At 50.3% G+C, this 26409-nt stretch overlaps 1 protein-coding gene across 5 annotated transcripts in view; it reads left to right on the top strand.

The window, feature by feature from the left end:
* The window catches only part of URB1 (URB1 ribosome biogenesis homolog), a 69420-nt gene extending 43058 nt beyond the window's left edge, over positions 1-26362 (top strand). The window contains exons 26-40 of one of the 5 annotated variants that reach the window (XR_011432993.1): positions 943-1136; positions 2137-2247; positions 2879-2942; positions 5665-5836; positions 6275-6377; positions 15320-15480; positions 16074-16185; positions 17649-17755; positions 18552-18695; positions 20132-20241; positions 20520-20862; positions 21765-21962; positions 23311-23470; positions 23923-24522; positions 25557-26362. Coding sequence is in view for 2 of the 5 variants with exons in the window: in XM_001498676.6 (XP_001498726.3) it covers positions 943-1136; positions 2137-2247; positions 2879-2942; positions 5665-5836; positions 6275-6377; positions 15320-15480; positions 16074-16185; positions 17649-17755; positions 18552-18695; positions 20132-20241; positions 21765-21962; positions 23229-23470; positions 23923-24522; positions 25557-25738 (2500 nt within the window). In the remaining 3 variants the exon portion in view is untranslated. Of the gene's footprint in view, positions 1-942; positions 1137-2136; positions 2248-2878; positions 2943-5664; positions 5837-6274; positions 6378-15319; positions 15481-16073; positions 16186-17648; positions 17756-18551; positions 18696-20131; positions 20242-20519; positions 20863-21764; positions 21963-23228; positions 23471-23922; positions 24523-25556 lie in introns of all 5 variants that reach the window. The other 4 variants (XR_011432992.1, XR_001379856.3, XM_001498676.6 and 1 more) reach the window with 4 other exon arrangements.
* The last annotated feature ends 47 nt before the right edge of the window (positions 26363-26409 follow it).

The raw sequence follows: 26409 nt of genomic DNA, 5'->3' as shown, positions 1-26409 counted from the left end.
CCCTGTGCCAGATTTTCTCAGCGAGGGGCCCCTTGCTGGCTGTTAGTGTGGCACAGCTTCAGTTTTACCCCGTTTTCGATTTGCGCTCCCCTCTTTCTGAGCTAACCTCACACAGTGTGAAAGTTCATTTTTCTCCTCACATCCTCAGTAGTACTTGATATGGTCAGACTCGTTTTTGGCAGTCAGATAGTCATGAAACGATGTTTCATTGAGCCTGTAATTTTCATGTCCCTGATTATTCATCAACTTGAAACAGAAAAATAGTCCACCCAGGAGGAGAGAAAGAAGTGAAGGTAGGTCACAGGTTCATGACAACTGTAGACTGCCATCATGAAATGATGACATTTCTTTCAGTCTTTGATGAATTCATGTTTCTAGAATGCCCGCTATGTGCAAAGCGCTTCTTTACATTATTCACATATTACTGGAAAACTTCTTTTTCCTGGAGCATGATCCTTTCGGTCCTTCACTGGGTTCTGAAGGGGTTTAAGACACACAAGGCTTCTGAACAATTCGATGGGAGTTGTGAGTAGCTAGGAGGAAGGAAGGAGGGAGGCTAACTGGCAAGGTGGGCTGGGGACAGGGAGTGTCATCTTTATTCAGGCTCAGCTCTTCTGTTGCCTCCTGGCATTTCAGCTCACCAGGAAGTTCGTTTGGTGTTTGCCCTGTCAAGAAAATAAATTTGCTGCATCTGCTCCTAGTTTTCAGAAGTGTCCCCTGTGATGGGTTCATAGCCAGGTGTGTGATAAAGCAAGTATAATGCAGTGGCAGCAGGAGAGTCTAGATGATGGGTGTATGACTGTGCACTAGAAAATTCTCAACCTTGTGGGGTGTTGGAAAACTTTCTTAATAAAATGCAGGGAAAACAGTTTTCTTATTGTTTCCTGTGAAATAAAATTCCCCCTTATGAAGCTCTTTCCCCCTTTGATCTTTGCCTCCTAGATTTCGGTATCAGGACCATACATTTTTGAAGGCCCTCCATGCTGCCATACAGCTCTTGTACCTTCCAGAAAGCTCTGTGGGCACGAAGCTCATCCCACTCCGCATGGTCCACATGATGCTCACACAGCATTCTCTGTTTCTGCCAACTCTGCTGAGGTCTGAAGAGGAGGAAAACCCAGACCCTCGTGTCAAAGGTGGCTCCTCATCCCTGCCCTCCCGTTTCACGCAGAGATTTGATTTCCTGATTTCATCGAGCTAGCTGTGCCCCAAAGCTTAGTGCCCATGTGTTTTCAGAGATAAGGAAGCAATACCAAAACGGTGTTAGAATATTTTGTTTCTGCCAAATCCAAGTTCAAGAAATGTTTCTTCTGACTTAGAATCACACAGCATGCAGATCTCTTCACAGCCTGTTCTGGCATAGGGGAGTCGTGGTTAAGTTTTATTGCCACATCGTAGGCACAGGTTCAAATCTGGGGGTTAGGAGGAGCGTCTGACCTGAGAGAAATTGTTTAGTTACATGAAATGTCTTAGTGGGAAGTTGGAAACTTCTGTCAGGAGCAGAGGGTTCCAGCGTTCCTGTTGGCGGTTCATTGCGGGAGCTCTGGGAGCCAGGTTTCAGCTCCCCTGCTCCGTGCAGTGAGCATGTGCCTCAGCTCTGTGATCCCGAGGTTGGCGTGGGCTGCGGAGACGTCAGAGGACAGTCTGAAGGGCCCTGCCCTCGTGAAGCCACACTCTGCTCAGAGGCAAAATTAACATCCCCAAACCATTAGAAATCGCCACAAGGTCCGCCTGTAATGACCTCCTCAGTTGAAGAGCACCATTACCAAGTTACTGCGTGGGTAGGAGAAAAAGTAAAAAAGCTCCACCCTTCTATTCAGGCAGAAGTGGAAATGTTAGAGATTTTGGTAACATGGGGAAAATGCTCAAGTTTGAAAATCTTTGGTGGCTTAAATTTGCAAGGGGAGTGAGGAGAGACTGACTGTGTCCAGGGCTAGGAAGAGAGATGATGGTGAAAATGTGTTTATGGAAAAAAAGGAGAAAGTGGGGAAGGGACAAGGCACAGTCCTGAGCCCAGCATTGTTCAGAGAAGCGTGTTTCCGGTATTTAAGTGTTCCCTGAAGTGCTTCCTCGTCTGCTTTTCTTTGAATGTACGCACCCCTGCACTGCTGTGCTTTTCAATGTTGTTTCTTCCAGAGGCGCTGGTGGACCTGATGTCGGTGGTGGTGAGGATGTGCCCCTCTGTCTGTGAGAGCAGCCACTTCGCAGTGCTCCTTGGGGCCTATGGCGCCTCTCTCAGCGTCCTGGGTGAGCATGTGAGGACCGGGTGGTATGACCCAGGGAGTGTGTGAGGACCAGGCAGTCTGACCAGAAAGTGTGTGAGGACCAGGTGGTGTGACCAGAAAGTGTGTGAGGACCAGGTGGTGTGACCAGAAAGTGTGTGAGGACCAGGTGGTGTGACCAGAAAGTGTGAAGACCAGGTAGGGTGACCAGAAAGTGTGTGAGGACCATGCGGGGTGAGCAGAAAGTGTGTGAGGACCAGGTAGTGTGACCAGAAATTATCAGGACCGGGTGGTGTGGCCAGAAAGTTTGTGAGGACCAGGCAGTGTGGCCAGAAAGTATGAGGACCAGGCGGTGTGACCAGGAATTGTGTGAGGACCAGATGGTGTGAACAGAAAGTGTGAGGACCAGGCGATGTGACCAGAAAAGTATCAGGACCAGGTGGTGTGACCAGAAAGTGTGTGAAGACCAGGCAGTGTGACCAGAAAGTGTGAGGACCAGGCGGTGTGACCAGAAAGTGCGTGAGGACCGGGCAGTGTGACCAGAAAGCGTGTGAGGCCCAGGCACCGTGGCAGGGTGGGAGGTCCTGGCACTGAGGCCGGCTGGGAGGAGCGGCGCGGGCTTCCGCTTTCTGAAGGGACCCTTGGGTGACTTGCAGACCAGAAGATTTTGCTCCTCCTCCGGGCGTACGAGCAGAACCGCCTGAGCCTCGTGGACTTCAGGTGAGTGTGGCCTGGGCAGCGCGGGCTCTGGGGCTCGGCAGGAAGGGACCTGCCCGCTCCTCACTGATCTCAGGCTGGGCAGGCTGCACGGAGACCCCGGCTGCTCCGGGAGGGTGCCCCCGGCAGAGCATGTGTTGGCAGGGGCAGCGGCCAGGCCAGGCCAGGCCACCCTGCTGATGGCCGGGTGCGCGCTTGCGACAGACTGCACCATCCTCACTCCCGTCCCGGCTTCCTCTCATCTAGTTTAGTTGATTGTTCTGGAAAGGTTTTCTTCACGCTCTGCTCTAGATGGGCATGACTTGTGACGTGAGGACTCGGAGAAAAGAGTGAGGGGCGCTGACCAGATGTAATCCCACTGTCTGCCTGTCTGTCTGTGTGCTGTGTCTGGCTGGGTTTGTCTCTTTCCTTTCCGTCCGTCTGTCTGTCTCCCGGGTTCCTGGGGCTGCCCGCCAGCCCCTTGGCCAGCACAGCCTGGGGCTCTAGGGGCTGGGCTGCTGCTGTAGCCGTGGGCCCTGCCGTGGCTCTGCGATGGCCCCTCCCAGGGGTGCTGTCCTGGGAAGCTGGACACGGAAGGCCCCGCGGATTCTCTCGGCTACCCTCGGCCCTCCTCTCCTGGTCCCTGGGGCCCAGCGCCCTGCCGTCTCCCCAGCACACTGCTGAGGGGGAGGTTGGTGTTAAGGCGGGAAGCTAGCTAACGGGGCTAAGAACAGCAGTCCGGGAGAGCTCGGCAGGGGAGAGGCAAACGAGTCCCATTGTGCAATGCTCAACATCAAAGCTGTGCGAGCTCAGGAGCCACCCCTCTCTCCAGAAAGCCAGCAAAGAAAAACATGTTCCCTCTCTGAGGAACGCCCGGGTCGTGGATGAACGTTCCCTTTCCCTTTCCTTGCGGCCTCCCACTCTGTTCCTTTGGAGTTGGCGCCACGCCGCTCGTACCCTTTCTGGAAGAGCAGAGGCCCTGCGACCTCAGGGAGAGGAGAGCATGTGGAGGCCGTTTCTCTTGCAGTGAGAAAGTCAGGACAGCGTCTCCCTTAGAGGTTAAAGAAGGTCACCCGAGGCTGCCCCCCACGTAGATGGGTGGGAGTTGGTTGTGGCAGGGTCGTTCCAGCTCCCAGGAGAAGCGAGCGTGCGTGGAGGATGTGGCATCGTGGGGCGCCGTGCAGTTCGGAGCAGAAGTGTCTCCTCACTCAGATCCACGTCCCATCCGCAGCCTGAGTTAGGGGGCCGCCCGGGGACTCCATAGACAGTCAGTGGACGGACCTCAGGCCAGTCAGTGGCCGCAGTCCCAGGACTGGTGGATCCAGTAGCTCAGCTGCCTGCCTGTTAGAAACCGCGGCCAGCAGGGGCACCCTCCTAAGGACTCTGCGTTTGCAGAGACTGAGTCTGTATTTAGAATAGTTCTATTTAGAGGTATTTAATTCAGTCGATGTTCCTTCGGCACCTGCTGTTTACAAGGCGCTGGGCCCGGCACTGCCGGGAATACTGAGAGGAGGAAGACAGTCTTCCGTCTGCTGAGGGGATCAGACTGTCATAAATGTAACTCTTTTTAAATTGGCTTCTGATCATGCCACGTGGTGTGACCGGGCTGTTACAGGACCCCATGAGAGCAAGCTCTCTTTGGGGGTGTCGCGAGTGCTTGGGGACAGGGTGACGTTGGAAGGCTAGGGAGGGATCTTACGCAGGTGCGGTTGGCGGAGGGGCCTGGGACACTGGTGGAGGGAACAGAACAGCGTTGTGGCGGCTGGGAGGTGGGAGGGCAGAACATCCGGGGAATGGTGAGTGGGTCAGCTTATCTTCGTCACACGTTACGTGTAGGAAAAGGTGGGAAGGCAGACACGTTGGTGGTAAGGAAGGTAAGTACCAGACTGAAGTGTTTCCATTTCCATCCGGGAGACAGCAGAGTGCTGATAGACATTTGGGGGCAGAGAAGTGGCCCTCATCAGAGCTGGGCTTTGGGGGAGCATCCTCCAGCAGTGGTGGGGGGGTGAGTGGTGGCAGAGGGTAGCAGGGAGAAGGATGGGGAGGAAAAAGGAGGCCTGTGTCATATTGCAGGCAAGGTGATCTCTCTGGAGAGGTTGGTGGCCTGAAAGGTAGGGATGTTTATGTGGTGGACTCTCGAGGTGGGGACAGCTGAACGGCTGTGCGGGCAGACCTGCTCTGCTCATGGCTGCGTGTAAGCAGGCAGAGGTTTGTGTCAGCATAGTGTCATTGAGCAGCCGGGATTCTGCCACTGTGGTCTAGCCTAGACTCTGGAGCCAGACTCCTTAAGTTTGAATTCCAGCTCTGCTGCTTAACTAGTAGACAAGTGACCAGCTGAGCAACTTTCTTAATCCTCTCTGTGCCTCTTTCCCCCATTTGCAAAATGGGGATGATAATGGTGCCTACCTTTTGGGGTTATTGTACACATGAAGTGAATTAATGCACATGAAGAGCTTAGAGTAGTGCCTGGCGCATCATAAGCTCTGTATCAGTGTTGGCCTCCATCATCCCCAGCACTGTCCCCCGCCCTCCCCGTCAGCGTCGGCGTCGTCATCACCCCGACCTTCCCCCTAAGTTATGATGGGGATTAAGTGGTAGAACACACGTAAGCTGCTCACCACAGTGCCTGGCGTGTGCTAGCTGCTCAACAGAGCTCTCTATCATGGTTGTTAGCGTCATCATCATCATCATCAGTTCTTTTCCTGGTGGGGCCCGGGGACCAGTCTGATCTCCCCTCTGGCCTTAGGGTGCTGCTATGGGGCCCAGCGGCTGTGGAGCATCACAAGACATGCCGGAGCCTGGGCAAGTCACTGTGGCAGCAGCCGAGCGTCGGGGACATCCTCCGCCTGCTGGATCAGGACCGGATGATGAAGACCATCCTCCACTTCCCCCAGAACCGGAGGCTGCTGCCCCCCAAGGTGCGCGAGGCCCGGGGCACAGCCATCAGGGAGCACTCACTGCGGGCGGGGGCTGTTCTGCCCGCCCCTCAAGGGCTCCACCTGCACCCTCGGCTTGAGTGTTCTGTAAACTCCAAGCCCTGGTTTTCTGGTGGATGGTTAACTTCTTAAGCAAAATTCCAACCATATATAAGGTACAGAGATAGGACCCCCACATCGCCGTCACCCCGCTTCAACAGTTATCCATGCGGGTTTCATTTATAACTCCCCAGAAAAGACTATTTTGAAGCAAATCTCAAAAATACCATTTCAAGTACAAGCGCTGTTTTTTTACAGGGCCATTTTATGCTCTTGAATGCTCAGAATAATTTGAACTCTAGAGATAGTGGGTAAGTACTCACGTGGTAGTACATTTGTGAGGTTGACCTGCGCGTTTCTGTTTGTTTGGGGCTGTTTCAGGACACACAGGAGCCGGTATTTAAAGACAGGAGCACAGTGGAGCTCGATGGCCTGTACGACCCCTGCTTCCTCCTTCATCTCTTCAGTGAACTGACCAGGCCAGGTAGTTGCTGCCTTTGGGAAGGGCGGGGGCGGGGAGCAGCTCCTGCTGTGTGTGGCTCAGGCATAGTCACAGGGCCCTCACAAAGGCAGGTTTCTCGTGGGAATTATTACCGTAATAATTGAGGGATACTCATTAATCCTTGAAGGATACCCAGCTGCCGTGTTACCTTTTCATTCCAGTGATTTTCAGCAAAGTTAACAGTTAATGTTTTGAATATATGGAGATTTCTTTTAAAAAACAATTATAATTTTAAAACCAGAGAGTGTCCCTATGTCCTTGATGTTTTCCTGTTTCTTAGGGACAGGAGCCTTTTCCGAATTATCACCGGATAGTAGTCAAATACCAACAGAAATGAGAGATTTTATCCTTGAGAACAAGTGAGAGCCTGCTGGGGTTGACTTTCTCTTGGTTTAAGTGTATTTTTGAAATGGCGTTTGTGTCTAGTAGCCTGAGGGTGGGAGTCTGGTAAACGGGTGGGGGGCAGCGTGTGCATGTGCCCACTGGGGAGGACCGAGGTCTGATTCCCAGGTCCTCAGGACTGTTGGTCTGGGGCGTTCTTGGGTGCTGGTGTGTAGCGATACCTCATTGGGGTTTTGATTTGCATTTTCCTAATGGCTAATGGTGTGAAACATGATGTGGTTTATTTGTCATCTGTATGTCCTTTTTTTCTTCTTCTTGTCCCCAAAGCCCCCAGAGTACATAGTTGTATATTCTAGTTGTGGGTCCTTCCAGTTGTGGCTTGTGAGATGCCACCTCAGCATGGCCTGATGAGTGGTGCCACGTCCGCGCCCAGGATCCAAACCGTTAAAACCCTGGGCTGCCGAAGCGGAGCGCGTGAACTTAACCACTCGGTCACGGGGCCGGCTGCCTGTGTGTCCTCTTTGATGAAGTGTCACTTCATGTCTTCTGCCCGTTTTCTAACGGGATTTCTTTTTTTACTGTGGAGTTGGGAGAATTCTTCATGTAGTCTAGATAGTAGTCTTGTGGGATATGTGGTTTGCAAACATTTTCTCCCACCTTATCTTTTCATCCTTTTAACAGGGTCTTTCACAGAGCAAAAATTTCTAATTTTGGTGAACTCCAGTTTATCAATTTTTCCCTTTATGGATCAAGCCTGCGCTGATATTCCTGGCTGGGAGAGGCAGGAGCGGCCGTTATGCCCCTCCCTCGGCCTCCACTGATGCCAAGCAGGAGCCTTGCCCTTCCTCTCTACAAGGCCTCCTCTGTTAGCAGTCGGGCGCAGGAGGGCCTCGCCGCTGTCCAGTGGGGAGGAAAGCCCCACCTCCCTATTCGGCCTTCTCTACCGCCTCCCCAGCAGGGGTGTGGGGCTCTGTCTCACAGCCTGGGGAGGTCTAGGCTCCGCACTCCACCTTGGCTGGCGTGGGTAGGGGTGGGGGCCACAGTATTTTCTGGGGTGTTTGGCTGGAGTAGAGCAGTGACTGTCTAGAGGTTTTCTGTCTTACTAGGCTGCTCCTTTTATAGCCGTTTGTCTAGAGACTGGAGAGAGTGGGCGTTTGTTCTGCTGCACGTGTGCCCATTCGTGTTTCTGGGTTGCTGGCTTTCTTAGCTCTTGGTCTAGGGCACATGGAGCAGAAAGGAAACCCAGGGAGCTCACCTGAGGTCTCCACCTGGTCTGCTTCCTTCCCACCTTTTAAAGTCGTCTTATATTTATCTGGGATTTTCAGTTCCTCTTAATAGGAGAATAGAGAAAATGTGTCTACTCCGTCTTCCCAGAATTGGAAATTTAATTCAATTAATTTTTAACTTTAGATAATATATTCACAGTTCAAAATTCAGGCAGTACCAAAGGCCGTGCAGTGAAAATCTCCCTCCCACCTGGCCTCTGCATGTCGTTTCCTCCTGCCAGCGGGAACGTGTGTGCCCAGCTCCTTGCACATTCTCCTAGGCTTCTTTTTTTTTTTTTGCTGAGGAAGATTCACCCTGAGCTAACATCTGTGCCAATCTTCCTCTATTTTGTATGTGGGACACCACCACAGCATGGCTGAGGAGTGTTGTGTAGGTCTGTGCCTGGGATCCAAACCTGCGAACCCAGGCTGCCAAACCAGAGTGCACAAACTTAACCACTACACCACTTGGCTGGCCTCCTGGCTTGCTTCTTTACGGCCTGCAGGGAAGGACTCACAGTGGCAGGATGTGGGGGACAAGTGGAGGCATGTGTTCTGCGTCTCTACTCATGGGCACGGCCAGGGTGATGCCTTTATAAAGGGGCTCCTTCCTGCTGACCTAATGGCCTCATGGCTTTGCATGCACTGGGAGACCGTGTCTCACTATTTGTTCTGTTTTCTCTGTTTTTCAACTTGAAATTGTCTTTTTGTATTCAGATGCTCCTACTCATGAACAGGTTTGCTAAGCCTCCCGGCTGCCCTTCAGTGTTCCTACAGAGGGCTGTGCGAGGGCTGGGTTTTCAGAGATTTCCCGTCAGTAGCCCCGTGTTGCTGTAGCTCCCCTCTCCTCGAACACTGTTCTGTGGCTGAGCTGGATTTTGTTTGCAGGGGAGTAGGGGCATCTCCTGCCAGTGTCCGACTGTGGTGATGATGAGCAGATGTCCTAGTTGCCCTGGTGACCGTTCATGGCAGGCTAACTGAGGCACGTCCAGCGTGTGGCCGGGAGCTCCTCTCATCCCCCATGCCCTGGCGGTGCCGGCTAGGTCTGCTTCTCATCAAACACGAAAATAGATTTTCCACAGTCTAAAAATATGAGGCAACTTTGGCAGATTATAACACATCATTTAGTCTGTTGTTCCATCTCTCAGTAGAGCTTTTAGGAGACAGAAGGCAAAGCCTTGGAAAACACTTAATAGAAAAACAGTAAAATCAGAACACTGTGTTTTTCTCAAAATCTTGAATATTGCCTTTTTTGGGTGGGGAGGACAGTTTCTGGAAGGGCTTTTGTGAAGAGAGATAACTAGTAGTGGTCTTTCAAGTAGGGAAATCTCCACGTACAGCCTATTTTATATTTTATGGGTACAATTCAGGTAGAAAATTTTGCAGAGCATGTCTACCCTAAGAAGGATTTGCAGTATCTTAAAATACTGGTTATGCTAAAATTATTCACATGGAAGTAGAAAACGTTAAAAAGCATAGAGGTGGACAGAAAAATAGAAACACAAAAATTAAAAAACAAAAGAAAAACTAGGTCATTAAATTTTGCTCTGGACTACTTGTCATCCAGAACAAAAAATGGGAGCATAATGTTTTAAACAAATTTTGTGGTCTGATAAAAAGAAACATACCAGTTCATAAGGAGAAGAAAATTCCTATCAGTAAAATGATAAGTTGAATAGAACAGAAATCTGCGAACCAGCATAATGGCCAGTGTAGGCTAGGTTTATTGTGGTTGAATTAAGTCAGGAATCTTTTTTTCATGTTATTTAAAAAATTTATTCTTCCTTTTGCTTTTGCCCTTGTGGAGAAGTCAGCATGAATGATGTTTTAAATAAACTTTTATAGAACTGTAATATATACAAACGTGCACAAATCACCTGTGTATGGCTTGAATTTTGGTGAAACCACCAGCCAAATGAAGGAACAGAACATAATCCACAGCTCCTGAAGCCTTTCCCCCTCTTATGTAGGGGCCAGTGTCCTGTGTTTGAAGTCTGTGTAAATGGCATTAGACACTGTGTACTCTTTTGTGTCAAGCTCCATATAGCCCACGTTATATTTTTAGATTCATCCATACTGTGTGTAGCAGAAGTTCTCAACAGTGTGTTTTTGCTTCCTGCAGTGGCACCTGAGTCCAAGTGTTGCTCAACGTTTGGCAATCCTAAATTGGCATGTGGTTAGTTTTTATGTGTGGCTGCCAGTCCTCAGAGAAACTATAGTCTCACTGCTCCATTTCAGCTTTTTGCTGAAAATGGGAACCTGTTTTCTTAACCTTATTGCTTCCCTTTGAGTCCTTGGCTGAGATCCAGGGCCAGCCAAGGCTGTAGCAAGGGCAGTGACAAATGCTTTTCCCACAGCAAATTCTTGTCCTCTATAGAACTGGGCTGAAATCTTCAGCTCATAATTCACATATGCCACAGAACAGGGAGATGGTTCTCTGAGCCTCGTCATCAGACTGCGGGAGCACGGGCTCTGTGGCCTCCTTGCTGTGATGAGCCGTACCTGCCAGGCCGCATTTGAGCAGATTGTGTAAGAGGAGGTGTGAGGGAGAGGTCTCGACAGCACAGTTGCACTGCTACTAGAGCCTGTAAAACACGGGGTGCTTTTTATTTTAATCCTTGATAATTGTCTTGGTTAAGCCATTTTGACCTGAAGATCTGTTATCAGAAGTCCAAATTGCTATTTCTGAAGTTCTTGAAAAAGAGAGAATTTCAGTTACAACTATTTTTTAATAGCCTATTAGATTTTTAACACCCAAGGGCAGCTCTTTTCTGTAAGTGTTACAAAGCCGAGACTTCATAGACTAACAGAGATGACCACAGAACATGAAACTAACTTTTCCTCCTAGATGCGTGGAAAATCCATTTGTCTTAGAGAATGTCAGTGATTACTAAAAATGTCCCAGCCAAGTGAATACTAGCTATTTTTAGTGAGCATAATGTTAAATGTTTAAACTGCTCTCTTTCCCAAATGTATTCCATTTATGTGTATTTTTTATGTAGGTAGGCAGGTGTATCTTAAACACATCTCATCTTTTCCAAAACAATATAATTTTATAGTTTGATTTATTTTTTTCAGCTATTGGGTATTTTCCCTCCTCCTACCAAAAATAGTCACTTGTTAGAAATGAGAAAATTTAGTGCATAAGCTTTTGGAGCCCAAGAGTCTTCTGATTATTCTTTTTCCATCCTTTTACTTTTAATCTGCATCTTGATATTAAAAGTGGTTTCCTGTAAACAGATGTATTTGAGTTTTGCTTTTTTAAATTCAATCTGACCATCTCTGCCTTTTAATTGGAATGTATACACCATTTACGTTTAATGTGATTATTGATCTGATTCTGTTTTATTTTTTTTTTGTTGGCCTTTAGCTAGAATGTGTGTGTGTGTGTGTGTGTGTCTTGCTCTAGGATTTATAGTATTCATCTTCAATTTATTGCAGTCTGCCGACAAGTGAGGTTATGCCACTTCATGGAGAAGAGAAGCACTTTACATACTGTAAAGCCACAGTATGTTGTTGCTTTTGCTTCAAAGTGTCAGTTATCTTTTAAAGAGATTTTATATTTACTCTATAGTTATCATTTCTGATTCTCTTCATTCCTTTGTGTAGAACCAGATTTCCATCTTCTATCATTTTCCTTCTGCCTGAAATACTTCCTTTAAGAATTCTTGTAGTTCAAGTCTGCTGGTGATCAATTCTTTCAGCTTTTTTATGGAAAAAAGGCTTAACTTTTTTTTTTTTTTAAAGATTTTATTTTTTTCCCCTTTTTCTCCCCAAAGCCCCCCGGTACATAGTTGTATGTTCTTCGTTGTGGGTCCTTCTAGTTGTGGCATGTGGGACACTGCCTCAGCATGGTTTGATGAGCAGTGCCGTGTCCGCGCCCAGGATTCGAACCAATGAAACACTGGGCCGCCTGCAGTGCAGCACGTGAACTTAACCACTTGGCCACGGGGCCAGCCCCAAAAGGCTTAACTTTTGAAAGATTTTCATGGGTTATAAAATTCTGGGTTGACAGGTTTTTTTCTTTCTGTACTTTAAAGATGTTGCTTCCCTGATTCTGGATTGTATAATTTCAAACACAAAATGTACCATCATTCTTATCTTTGTTCCTCTGTATGTTATATGGCTACTTCTAAGATTTTTTTTTTAATTGCTGGTTTCAAGCAATTTGATTATGTTGTGCTTTGGTGTGATTTTCTTTAAATTTCTTGTGCTCTGGGTGTTCATTGAGCTTCTTGGCTCTGTAGATTTATAGTTTTTGTCAAATTTGGAAAAATTTTGTCCATTATTTCTTCAAATATTATTAGGGACTCCACATACACATAAGTTAACCTGCTCAAAATTGTCCCACAGCTCAGTCATGCTCTGTTCATGTTTTTAAATTATTTTCTCTCTGTGTTTCAATGTGGGTAGTTTCTATTGCTATCTTCAAGTTCACTGATCTTTTTTTCTGCGATGTCTAATCTTCTGATAATCCCACCCCGTGCATTTTTCACCTCAGGCATTTCAATTGTCATCTCTAGAAGCTTGGTTTCGGTTTTTATATCTTCCATATTTCTATTTAACACACTAATCTTTGATCTAGCTTCTTGAACCTGTAGAATACAGTTACAATAACTGTTTTAATGTCTTTGCTTGTTCTGTTATCTTTGTCATAGCTGGGTCATTTTCGAATGGTGGAGTTTTCTCTTCATAATGGGCTGTGTTCTTGCTTGTTTGAATGCTTGGTGATTTTTTATTGGAAGCCAAACGTGAATTTTATCTTGTTTGGTGCTGGATGTTTTTGTATTCCCGTGAACGTTCCTGAGCTTCGTTCTAGGGCACGTTTGAGTTACTTGGAAGCAGTTTAATCCTTCCAGCCTTGCTTTTAAGCTCTGTTAGGTGGGACCAGAGCAACGTTTAGTCTGGGTTGTACTCTGCCCCTCAGCTGAGGTGGAGTCTTTCTGAGCACTCCATCTAACCCTATGAACTGCGAGGATTTGCCCCCGGCTGTGGAAACAGGAACAATTTCCAACCCGGTGCGAGACTGGGGTTGTCTCCTCCCATCTTTCGGGTGGTTGCTCCCACCCTCAGGTGGTTTCCTCGCACGCACTTGTGGATGGGCCCTCATCTGAAGATGGGGCTCTCTCAGGGGCCTGTCTTCTCCAGGACTTTGCTGTGGAACTGTGGCCACCTTGGCCCCCCAGGCCTCCTGCTCCGTCTCCTCAGCTCAGAGTCCTCCAGTCTCCGCTTAGGTTTGCCTTCCCTGTGCCATGACCTAGAAGCTCTCCAGGCTGTGAGCTGGGTGGTCAAAGCTTCACCTTGTTTGTTTCCCATCTCTCAGGGATCACTGTCCTTTGTTGCCTCATGTCCCATGTCTTGAAAATCCTTATTTCATTTCTTGAGTCTGGTTTTCCAGTTGCTTCAGGTGGACAGGTAAATCTGGTTCCTATCACTCTCTTGGCCGGAAGTGGAAATCCTGGTTATTCTTTGATAGGGTGTGAAAGCTGAACAAAACAAAGGAGGGCAGCTGTATACAAGCAGCCCCACCTCCGTCGGTCCACCCTTGGGTAGGATGCCAGTGGAAGCTCCAAGGAGCTCTGCAGCTTCTGAGGGGGAGGAGGAAACTTTACAGTTTGAAGTGATTTCTGCACTTTTGGACAGCCATCCATTTGGAGACTTACTTGGCTATGAGAGCTGTTTGGATTAAGGAGAAGTAACTGATTTATTATAATTTTTCTTGTTATTTTTAGTTTTTAAATTGCCAACATTATCCTTTTAAAAGTCTAACTTTGGGGAGAGTAGCGGAAAAAAGAGTTTGACTTTTTAAATATATTATCAGTGGTGAGGGGCTGGCCCCGTGGCTGAGTGGTTGGGTTCGCGCGCTCCGCTGCAGGCAGCCCAGTGTTTCGTTGGTTCGAATGCTGGGCGCAGACATGGCACTGCTCATCAGACCACGCTGAGGCGGCGTCCCGCATGCCACAACTGGAAGGACCCACAACAAAGAATATATAACTCTGTACCAGTGGGCTTTGGGGAGAGAAAGGAAAAAAAAAATAAAATCTTTAAAAAAATATTATCAGTGGTGTATCTTTCCTTGATAGCATATTCCAAGATTACTCCTTTGGGGTAGTAATGTCAGTTGGTTGGTGTTTGGTTCCTAATTTAACTCAGTCACCAGTCACTCATTCTAAAGAACATCTTTTTGGGTGATTGTCACGACCAAACCATACTTAATCTTTTTTAAACAAGATGACTTATCTCTATTCTGAGGTTTTTCTTGACAGTATATATCTTGTAAAAAAAGCCTGGGTTTTTATTGAAGAGGATTTGAAGTGTTCTGAATTTTATTAGTGATAATCAAGACCTTTAAGATGTGGTCAGGTGTGTCCTGTCATTATCTGACCTTCTGTCTCTGTCGTATCCTCTCCTGGAGTGATGGTGAGTTTCTCAAGACCTCCCAGGTGACAAATGAACGTCAGCCAGCAGATTCTGTAGACTCTAGCTTTTTTTCTTTTTTTTTTTTTGATGAGGCAGACTGGCCCTGAGCTAACACCTGCTGCCAGTCTTCCTCTTTTTGCTTAAGGAAGATTTTCCCTGAGCTGACATATGTGGCAGTCTTCCTCTATTTTGTATGTGGGATGCCACCACAGCATGGCTTGATGAGCAGCGCATAGCTCTGCACCCAGGATCTGAACCTGCGAACCGTGGACCACCAGGCTGGCCCCTAGACTCTAGCTTTTACTCAAGCTTGGTGAGCTGCTCTTCTGTGAGACTGTGTTGTTTGAAGAAAGAACTAGGGTTGCAGAATGGATGTCGGTGAATCCTTTGTGAATTGGTGGGCCAGGTCAGACTGGTTTGTGCTGTCTGAAACTCCCAGCTTCATGGCCTTACGTACTTTCTTTAGCAGTGCTCATAGGCAAGAGCTCAGAGGCAGCAGGCTGAATGAGGTAGAAATGGGGAGCCAATTTTCTCTGCTGACGCCCCACTTATGTTCTCTGGGCCCCCGGCATCTCGTGTCTCAGGTCTGAATGGCACTTTCATTCTTCTCTGGCTCGTTGGGTTTTTGTGAGCAGTAATGAAATTATCCTGGCTAGGATTTGCAAGCATCTTAGAAGCTGAGGGCAAGGTAATTATTGTCACTGAAGGGAAGATAGTCTTTAATCCAACTTCAGCAGAAGACAAGGGGAGCTGGAGAGAGACTTGCATTTCTTGTATCTAGCACACATAGCTGATATTGGCAAAATGCAAAGGGAAATTTAATTTGCCATGTTGCACAGGCATTGTGGATCATAGTGTGTGTGTGTTGTGTTCAATGCTGTGTTTTATTTCTTGTAGAATTTGTAGTGGATTGTCGAAAATTCTTGGATTCGAATGCTCTGGGCCTGACCGTGGCGGCCCTGAGCAGCTATGACCCGCAGATGCGAGCCGCGGCCTACTCTGTCCTGGCGGCCTACTACTCGCACGTGGAGGGGGCACGGTTCCGCGAGCAGTCCCAGGTGAGTGGGGCTGAGAGTGGGCGGAGGGCTTGGGAGAGCGGGCTGCCCACCTGCCTGCTAGAAGGCTTCCTGACGAACACGGAAGCCTGTTGCCAGGGACCTCTGATAAAGAATAACTGTCTGTTCCCTCTTGGGGAATGACGCTGGAGGCTACCTCTGGTCCCCTCCCCCAGGAATTTGAGAGAGGTGTCCCCTTATAAACACTCTGTTGTGTGGTGGGTGGTCAGAGCGGTTTAATTTCTGTCGACTCTGTTTTTGGTCTAAACTCGGTAGTTAAGGTGGCTGTTCTTTGCGACACTCTGAGCCTCAGCAGCCTGTGCCCTGGGTGATAGGAACGAGAGGAGACTGGATGGTCAGGCCGTGGAGCCGGGGTTCTCCCTGCCCTTGGGCACATGCCTGGCTCCTCAAGAAAAAGCGAGAGGCACTTCTGAGATGAGCAAGCAAGGATGTAGGTGTTGTGAGCGTCATCTTTGGTGGCCCCTGGGATGCGAGGAGAGGCTACCGTGCAGAGCTGTAGTTAGGCTGCATGAGACAAGGCCGGTCACAGTTGTTCTGAAACTGCTCCTCCGTCTTTTTCTTTTTCCTGGTTTAAGCTACTGTACCTGTTGGACGTAGTCCGGAACGGGATCCGAACTCAGAACATGAGGCTCACCTTTACCTTGACTCTCTTCATCGCCAAAGCAGCCCTGCAGATTTTGAAACCAGGTACCGCTGGTAGACTCGGGGTGTGGTGAGGCTGAAGTATTGGAGCCGAGCAGGTCCACTTGTCGGTGTTCCTCCTGTAGGTGTAATCCGTCACATGCATGAGGATGGACGTGTCAGGGTCCTCCCCGGGGGGGACAGTCAATGAACGATGGTTGTGAGGAAGCTCTTTATGGGCCCTTAGGGGATGAAGTCTAGAGAAATTAAGTGAAAAAGCAAGGTGCAGAACAGTGTGCGTGGTGGAGGAAGAAATATGTGTTTGTGTTTGCTTGGAGGGGCATAGAGCTACGGTAAAAGCAAATCATGGCCCCAGCTCGCGGGCTTCTGCGAGGGGGCATCGCTCCTGCACAGGAGAGCACTTAGGGGTGCCTGACTCAGAGGCAGCTGCGGGTCCGCGCTCAGAAGTCACAGTCACCGCAGCTCGGGGGGTCCTTAGTTAGAAGTTGTTTGGCCTGTGCGTCACTGTGCAGGTCCCTCCCATACTGTAACACGGCTCCTTTCGGTTGCTCGCAGCGGGGCACCACTGCTGAGGTAGTGTGTGCAGAAGTTAGTCCCTCATAAGGTCGGTTTTTTAAAAAATTTTTATTAGTGGAAAATTATAGAATGTTGGAACCATCGAGGACCACAGAGTTCTTTGAGTGTAATGTGGTCATTTTCAGAGGAGGAAACAGCACCCCACCTGAAGGCCCCCAAGATTAAATAGCTTGTCCAAGGCCCCACAGTTAGTCTCTTGTCGAGTTGCTGTTAGAATTCAGATCTGATTTTCATCTGCTCCTAGATCATTTTTAGAAATAATGGGAGGAAAGGAAGTAATTAGGCATTTGTAGACTCTAAAGAAAAAGACGATCCTGAGAAGACATCCTAGCAGAGGCCATGGTGATTGGTTTTGGCCTCCCATCCTGTCTGTGCCACCTAGATGAGCTTTGTCCCCCGTCAGACCTGGTGTCGGGGTGAAGGGTGCTGGGCAGCAGCAGTGGAGGGGGCGCTCAGGCTGCAGCCAGTGTGGACAGACTGGAGGTCGTGACACGATGGTGAGGCAGAGGGGAGGAGGTGTCTGCGTTCCAGAGCCACGTGAGCCAGGGCGCGTCTGAGCCCCCTTTGCCATGGCGGTTCCCCTCGGTGAGAAGCCGGTGGCTGTGGGGGTTAGCCCTGTGCTGTGTGTGACCCGCGCTGCCCACCAGCTGATTGGAGCTTATGCTGCAGGCTGATAAGCAGGGAGGGGCGACGTCTCTGGAAGACTCGACCTCCTGCAGTGGTTTCGGAACCATGAGAGAAAGCCTGTATGCAGTGTGCAACTCAGGTGTCTTACCGCGTTCTAATTCGAGAACTACTCACCTGGCTTATACGAAAGCTCCCCAGGGGCATCAGTTTATGTCTCATCCCCCACATCCTCACCCCTGACTCCATTAGACCATGGGGTGTCCTGTTGGTGCTGGTTGTGAGTGACTGTCTGCCTCTGTTCCCAGAGGAGCACATGTACTTGAAGATCAACAAGTTCCTGCTGTCACACGAGTACCTGAACATGAGCAAAGTCCCCGGCTTCTTCCAGTTCTTCTTCAGCTCTGACTTCGAGGTAGTGCTTCTCAAGTCCTCGGTCCCGGAGAGACTCCGGAATTGGGTTCCTTGGCCTCTGCTGTCGGTCTGATCTTTTCCTACTAATGCTGTTGGCTGCACAGCCAGCACAATTGCACAAGCAATGTGAGAGCGAGAAGGTCAGGAAAAGTAGACGTGCACACTGGCTCGTGTGCAGAAATGCCTTTCATTCCACGTGTTAATTCTTAGGTAGTTCTTCAGCCTGGAAACCTCTGCTTCAGAGGTCTCAGTTGGATGGCATTCTCATTATATTTTCTCGGTGAATCACTGGGTTAAATTTTTTTTTTTGAGGAAGATTAGCCCTGAGCTAACTGCTGCCCATCCTCCTCTTTTTGCTGACGAAGACTGGCCCTGAGCTAACATCCGTGCCCATCTTCCTCTACTTTATACGTGGGACGCCTGCCACAGCATGGCTTGCCAAGGGGTACCATGTCCTCACCCGGGATCCAAACTGGCGAACCCCGGGCCACTGAAGCGGAACGTGTGCACTTAACCGCTGTGCTGCTGGGCCGGCCCCTGGGTTAAATATTAAACGTGTTTTTATAGAACACCTGCCTGCATCCGCACAGTGCAGTGTTTAAACTTGACTTGGTCCTTTATTCCGGACCTGAAGAAAGCAGTCAAGGGTGCTATCGACGGTTTTTAATATAATCAGACGGGAGGTCAGGGCTGCTGTGCCGTAGTCTTGCCTCGACTTGAGAATAGTGGTGTTTGAAGAGTTGTCAGGTAAAAGGCTTAAACTTCATTAACAAGTTTCCTGTTCACTTGGGTTACAGCAAAAAACGGAACAGGAGTGGCTGTTTGGAATTCTTCGGCAGGGGATTCGAGACAAATACTGCTATGAGCTCTGCGCCCGGCGAGGGGTCTTCCACATCATCCTGTCCTTCTTCAGCAGCCCACTGTGTGACGAAGTGGCCCAGGTAGGCGGCCTGCATGGCTGTGGGAGACGGAAAGGGCTGTTTCGTAAGGTTTTATTCTGAAGTCGAGTCCATGTGAATTCTAATCCCAGCCTGGACATGAGCGACCTACTAATCTGACGTGACCCTCGCTTTCTCTGAGGGCAGATGAGATCCATGGGTGCCTTCCATGTGGCCTGCGCGGGGTGCAGGCTGCGTTGCTGACTCTCACTGCCATTTGTCCTCTGATGAATGCGTTTCGTTGTGGCCCCCTACTGTGCCGTGGCTGATGAGAAGGCCTGTGGAGAGGGAGGGGCTAATCTGTCATCCTGAGCCTGTGGGGCTGGCTAACAACTAGAAACCAGTTACCCCCTCAGTGACTGAGGGCCTTTGCCTCAGACACTCTCGAGCCCCCAGAATTTCATTTAACGCGCAGAAGCTGTAGGTCCTCGAACCCAGCTGGGAGTCGGGAGTCGGGAGTTGAAACTGGAGCTGCGGCCTCGCCGCTGGTGGGGAGCCTGCACGTCAGCTCCTTCCCTGGGCCAGTGCTCCTGCGTGCGCGTCCAAAGGCCATTAGAGTTGGAAGAAGTGACTAGGGGGAGCCTTTAGGTACTTTTCTTTTTTTTAAAGATTGGCACCTGAGTTAACATCTACAGCCAATCTTTTTTTTTCTTCTTCTTCTCCCCAAAGCCCCCAGGACATAGTTGTATATTCTAGCTGTAGGTCCTTCTGGTTGTAGTATGTGGAACACCACCTCAGCGTGGCCTGAGGAGCGGTGCTAGGTCCACACCCAGGATCTGAACTGGTGAAACCCTAGGCTGCCAAAGTGGAGCGTGAGCTTAACCACTCAGGCACAAGGCAGCCCCCAGCGTTTGGTATTTTGATTACTGCCTAGCCTGGTCAGCTTTCATTTCTGATACCATGTAAAATGCGGGTGAATAGGAGTGAGTCGGGATTAAGAAACACGTTTGAATAAACTGAATTTGAGTATGCTGGTGTTTTATTTTTGATGGCCTGTGAGAATTTGAAAGCACCCAATCACAGTTGAAGTGGCAGTTCTGTCTTTATGTCTGCCTTTCCCAGGTGGGAAAACTGGACCAAAGGGGCCGCCAGCAGTTCCTGGCTGAGCTGGGAGTGGGTCCACGTTCTCTCCAGCTCAGGCTGCCACATGTCTGGGCCATGTGCTTTCCATGCTGCGTCTTTGCTTGTGGGTTGGTTCCTTATGATGGAAGTGGGCGTCCCCCTGGGGCCCGGCAATTGCTGTGGAGGTCTGCGTCCTCTGTCTCTTGTGGGGAAGGGCAAGTTCCTACACAGCCTTTACTCTTAGAAAGGCAGCAAAGCAAACTTCACATGCAACCGTCACCTGGAATTGTAACATACTGTTGCATTTTTTCAGTTGTTCCTTTGATTATAAGTTAGGTTTTCCCACTGAAAAGTAACTTTTTGTTTTGGGTTTTCAGAATTGGATTCTGGAAATTCTACAGAATGCTGCCCGGGATGCCAAGTCTGCCTATGAGTTCCTACGGGACTATAGCCTTTTGACATGGATTTTACACATCCTTGAGAGCAAGTAAGCACCTCGTGCGCGAGAGGTGTGTGTCAGGTGGAAAGAGGGCGGGTCAGAGACACTGATGTCTCCTGCTAGCTTTCATGTCGACGAGAAATGTCCAGCAGAGTCCATGCTGCCCGACAGTGTCCTCTAATGCCACCTGTGCCTAGGAAGCCACCTTCTGGTGATGCCAAAATGGCATTTCACTTTAATCTTCCTTTGGCGTGTCTTGTCTGCATGGAATGACAGCGCCAGCTGCGGAGGCCCCTCCAGCCGCCCTTTCTGTGTGTTCTGCACAGTGCAGGCTCCTCCCCTGGAGTGGCAGCGTCTGCCTGAGGCTTTGTGCCTGCAGCCCTCCCTAGGGGAGAAACAAGAGGCCTCCAGGTTCGGGAACGCTTGCTGGGTCCCTCGGGCGTCGGTGGGACCCAGCGCTCCACGGTCTGCCCAGGGTCAAGGTGCTGAAGCGCGTTGTGAAGGGCAGCGCTGGAGTCGTGTCGAGGGGCAGGAGTGGGTGTTGGCCTCGTTGTCTCAGGCTGCCGTACCAGCGGACCACAGCCGGGGTGGCTCAGACAGCAGGAGCTCGTTTTCTCACGGTTCTGGAGGCCGGAAGTCTGAGATGAGGGGCAGCATGGTCGGGTTCTGGTGAGAGCCATCTTCCTGCTTACAGACGCCGCCTTCTCGCATGTGCGCACGTGCAGGGACACAGAGAGAGCTCCGGTGGCTTTTCCCCTCCCTATCGGGACACTAGTCCCACCACGAGGGCTCTGTCCTCACGACCTCATCTAAACCTCATTCTTCCCAGAGGCCCCACCTCCAGATGCAGTCCCACTGGGGGTTGGGCTTCCCCATGTGAATCTGGGGAGGTGTGGGGAGGACGCAGTGCCGTCCACAGTGTGATCTGCTCTGATTCCTCATAATCCCAAGGTTGAGGCTGTCTGAAAAGACAAGGACCTTGTCTCCGTGGACGGCACTTGGGGGGAGGGCTCTGTCTTTCAGAGAACTAACTACTGTCATAAGCCCAGGGAAATCTAGGCTCCTGTGCATTTTTAAAGCGTATTTTTAGAAATTTCTCTAAAATAAAGTAATAGCCTAAACCTAGGCTGTCTTTGGACATTAGCTGCAAGACTGTTTCAGATTTCTAAAAGGCATAATTGGCTAATTACCAGTTCCTGGCTATTGATGTCTTAGAAGTCGAGTTGTTCTCGTGGGTGGGACAGCTCTTCTTTCCTACTGCAGCGGCTCCAGCACTTTCTCTGGTGGGGGCTTAGGGTGGTGGTCCGGTTAGGAGGGAGAGCGGGGCCTGCCCTCTGTTGAAGCTGCATCTGTGGAACAGGCACCCAGTTTTACTTGGATACTGGCCTGTTTGGGGGCTGCAGTGGGGGGATGAGCAGACAATTGTTAGGGGAGGGGAAGAGCCTGCCAAGCCACTGCCTGGTGCTACCACCACCATCGTAGTCTGTTCCGTGGTCCTCTCCCACCCCTTCCAGAAGATGCCAGTGAAAGGAGAGAATGTGACAGAGAGAGCATTCCCCCTTTGGTTTCAGGTTTCTGGAGACCCAGCTGCTCTCCAACATAATCTCCTTGCTGCACACCCTGTGGGTGACCAACCTGGGGGACAAAGGAGTGGAGCGGGAGAGCCAGCCTCCTTGCAAGGCTGGGCCCCAGGAGCCCCCGAAGCTGCTCGCCCTGCAGTTGGTCAATGAATTCCTTTATGTTTTCATTGTGCTCACGAAGCACCTGAGGTAAGACCCTCGCCCGCCACCGTGACCCTGGTGTCGACCACTTGTGGACGTCACCTCTCAGTGTTGCCCTTGGTCACAGTTCTGCAAGTGGGCTTTGGGCCATGGTCTGGTGTGAACTAGGCCAGAGGGCTGCTGTCAGTTGTGGGTGACATCAGGAAACCTATCTTAGCTGCTTCCTCTTTTCCACTTCAACTTTATGAGGCTTCTTTCAAGACCTTGAGAGCTTAACATACTCTGAGAACCTGAAATATGCCGTCCCGGACCGTTTTTAGCAGGTAGAGCATCTATCTTGGTGTTTTGATTCAAGCTCTCTAAGCGATGTCTTGTAGAAAGAACGTATTTCCATGACCTTAACCTAAGAGAGTGAGGGTGCTTAGGCTTCCTTTGCCTTCGTTAGCCTGCACACTTACTCGTCCATGAATTTTCTTGGAAATTTCAGTATTTTCCTCTGACCCCTTGGAATAATGCTCTTGATTTCCTTAAGAGAGCTGAATTCTCAGATTCCCTTGTGTTAGAGAAAATATACTGTGTGCACTCATATTTCTGATGTGGGAACAGAAATATGCTAATTGGAACCAGAAGATCAATAGCAAGTGGATAGTAAGCTCAGAATGAAAACTTTCTTGGTAAAGAGCAGGGCATTTGGTTTTACGGTGTTCTGAAGTAAATTGTAAATCCACGCTGGATAGCCACGGTTCTTGTTTTGGGCTTGTTGAAAGGCACATTGGTCTCTGAGAACTGATTGCTATTTGAGATCAAGATTGTAATTATAAAAGTGTGTGGGGTAGATGGTACTGAGTTTTAAATTCCTGGGGTTCAGAGGGACCTGTTCCCCCAGTGACCACTGGCGTGTTGGGCAGTGGGTGGCGATGCTGTCCCGGGGCTTTCCTGGGCCTCTTCACTCACGTCTGAGTGTTCGTGAGGTGGAGAAGTGGGGTCCTGAGTTGCTTCCTGAGGGGGCTGGCACCCTAACCCTGGGCTCTCTCTGCCTTGCTCTCCCGGTTAGCCCTGGTTTCCAGGAGATTTCTCTGTCTCCGGGATGGAGGTCAGATTCCGCTCCCCTTTTTGCCTCCCCTGGATTTGCTTGCTTTTTCCTGTCGTATGTGCTGGGGGCCCGCGCTCCATGTCTGCTGTGAAGTGAAACCCGGGCCTTGGATGGACTGTTTGCACCTCTGGGTATGTGGTGTTGACCGGCAGCCACCCCAGTCCTGGGCTGCAGGACGAGGAGGAAGCTTTTGTTCACTCTGTGACGTTGGCTCCCCACAGGCCCGCCTTGGCCTCCGCCCAGCTGACCAGCTTCTTCGAGGCGCTGGGCTCTGTGCTGAGGTACAGGGCCACTGTCCTGCAGGCCTTCAAGGACATGAACCGCTTCACCGTGAACGAGACCGTGCTGTCCACCAGGGATGTCCTCATCCTCATGCACAAATGGAGCCTCATCGAGCGAGACGTCCAGCTCCAGGAGGCCCTGAGAGCGGCCGTTGAGAAATACCAAGTCAAGGAGCTGCTGAGTGAGTGTCAGGACCCAGGCCTCTGTCTCGTGTTCCCTGGGGCCTCAGTTCCACCCAGAGCCCCCAGCGTCTTTCCCTCTGAGAGCGGCATTTCCAAGGCTGATGAGGCTTAGAAACAGGGCCTGTCCATCTTCATGTGCTAGAGAGGGAGTTGGGGAGACCTGGCTCTGAGTTCCAGCTCGGCCGCTGTCAGGGGCTCCTCCGTGGACAGTGGGAGGGGCTTTGGTTGTGGTGAGGGTTAAACTGATTCATTCTAACAGCAGCAGTGACAGCCCCAGTCACAGTGAGTGCTCGCTGTGCTCCAGGCACAGGCGCGTGTCCTGTTGGAGCAGCGCCGAGCGCCCAGTGCCTGTGAGCTGCCCCCATGCCCTCCCTGCTGTTGCGCTGCCTGGATCCGCGTGGGGAGGAGGGACTCGGTCTCACTGCCTTTTTCCTCACTGTGTGGATAACAGAAATGCTCAAGGATAAGAACAAGCCCGTCACGCCAGCTCGAGCCAAGGGCCCACGGGGCCGGAAGAAGAGGCTTGGGGAGGCAGAGGAGGCAGCCGACCCCGAGCTGGACATGTCCAGCTTGGAGACGTGCAAGGGCCTCCTGAGGTCCATACTGACCCACTGGGGGCCAGTGTTCCCGAACCCTGAAGCCGCTCAAGAGCCTGAGGACCGGCCCACCCCCCAGAGCGATGCACCAGACCCTGTGCACGCCACCGCCTCCCTAGTGGTCAGCTGGGTGCTGCGGTCAGTGGCTGAGCACCCTCTCAGCAGGACAGAGGCTTCCAGACTCCTTGGCTGGCTGAAGAGCCATATTTTGCCACAGCTGGTGGTCGTGGCCGACCTTCTTAAGGACAGCGCCGTGAGGAGTGGCATATTTAAGCTGTACAGCCGGCTCTGCAGTGCCGAGAGGCTGGCGGGGCCGGAGCAGCAGGTGGCCTGCTTGTTCAACACAGTCATGCTGCAGCTGGTGGCGGCCCGGGGCCCAGCGGGAAGCCCCTTCCACCCAGCGGTTGCGACCCTCTGCCTCTCTTCCCTGAGTGAGGAGGATGAAGCCACGCGAGGTAATGCTGGTTTGTGGGTCAGAGGCGGAAGAAATGCGTGAGTGGGCTTGCGGGTGGAGCAGCTTCTGAGCTTTAGAGCCTGTCAGTCCTTTAGATTGAGTGCGTACGTAGCCTTTTAACCACGACTCTGGGATCCCAGAGAGTTTGCCATTGCGCCTGAATGTGAAGGGAGAGCACGTCTCTTCCTTTGCTTTCAAGTCAAGCCTTTGATGACGATCGTGTCTGCAGTAAAGAAAAGGGGCCGCCTCAGGATCCCGTGTCCCTCTGGGGCCTGTCCCACCCTGCAGACCAGTGGCTCTCCTAAGTTTCCACCATTACCCAAGTGAAGAATGGTTTCACGTTGTAGCCAGATGTGTTGTACACGTGTGTGTATATGCATATATACACACAAGCACACAAACATACACACCGTTTATGTGCTTGGCATTCAGCTGGTGCTTAATAAAGGTTTGACTGCACAAATGAGTGAGTAGCAGAGGCTTTGAAAGGCTGTAAGAGAACATAGGGAGGCTGTGACTGTGTGCATGGCCTCCGCCATCTGGGAGAGTTGTTCCTTTCACTGAGGGACGTAAGGGGAGCCGGGGGGATGGCCAGCAGCCGGGGCAGGTGAGCTGTCCTGGTGGCCGGGGGTGACCTGTCTCTCATGTGGCTGCAGTCAGGGAATCGAGTCCCTTCTCCTTGCCGGGCCGCTGAGGATGTGGCATGGGTGATTCCACGAAGCCCTGCTCCCGCTTCACTGCTGGTTCTCGGCGGGGATGGTCAGAACCTGGAAGGCGCTTGGCTTGTTGTAACTGTCTCTACCTTCCACACACATTCATCAAATAGATAAACTTTAAGATGAACAAAAAATATTAACACGAAAGTTAAGCGGAGGCCAGATTCATTTGTTTCATCCCCATGCTCAACTCGGGTTGCCACGAGCATGTGGTGCAGTGTGTTTGGGTGCTCAGTGCAGCCCCACTGTGGGGTGGGGTGGCTTGTTTCTCCGCTGAGGAGATCTGTGTCCTCATGGCCTTGTTGTCGCTCTTCCTCAGCCGCCGCAGCCTTCCTGGTGTCTCTGTACGTTAAGGACGTCTGGCTGGGGGCCCAGCAGCCGGACACCCTCTTAGCCCACGTCCGGATGATCTCCGACGCCTCAGAGGGTGCACCAGGTGGTAACGAGGATGCCATCGTCATGCTCTGCAAGGACATCGCTGCCGCTGCCCCAGACTCTTGAGTCCCTGCCGTCCTGCGCCTCCAGCACTGGGTTCTAGAAGTTCAGTTGATCAAGGGTTTCCATGGAAAACATGCAAAGTGACAAGTTCCGTATATTGACTCAGTTTCCTGACAAGAAAAGTTGACTGTATTTTGTTGACCGATAATTTTAAGCTCCAGGGACTGTGTGTGGGACAGGGTCAGAGTTAAAGTGGGCGTGGGGTCCTTTGGGGCCACAAGCCCACCCAGTGTTGAGTTGGGGAAGACCCTTCCTCTCAGGGCTTTGTCATTCTGCAGAGGAGGCACCGCAGGTTGAGGTGGCGCATCTCCGCGCCTGAGGGCTCATGGGTACCAAAGCTGGAATGTCAAAAACTGTATCAGATAGAAGAGCATGAAGGGAGATGTTAAAAGTTTCTTTCTTTAACAAGTCCTTACAAAGCTTTGTATAACATTTCAAATAGATAAATTCCTGCCAGTATTTGTTAATTATTTTAGTAAATAAAAGGATGTTTTACACTAAATCCTTAAAGTATAAAATTGATTTGACCTCTGCTTTGGAAAGGCAACCTGTATTTTTCAAAGCTGTGTTTCAAAGAGGAGATTTTGAGTTTTATAACTTCTTGTTAATAAATGTCTATTTTTGTTAGGTTTTGTGTCTTGCTTAGTCGATGTTAGCAGTGTGGTGTTATTCCA

The sequence above is a fragment of the Equus caballus genome, chromosome 26 (genome assembly GCF_041296265.1).
Source record: "Equus caballus isolate H_3958 breed thoroughbred chromosome 26, TB-T2T, whole genome shotgun sequence".
NCBI classification, from domain to species: Eukaryota; Metazoa; Chordata; class Mammalia; order Perissodactyla; family Equidae; genus Equus; species Equus caballus.
The sequence above is the reverse complement of the archived record's forward strand: the minus strand, read 5'-3'. Positions and strand labels throughout refer to the sequence as shown.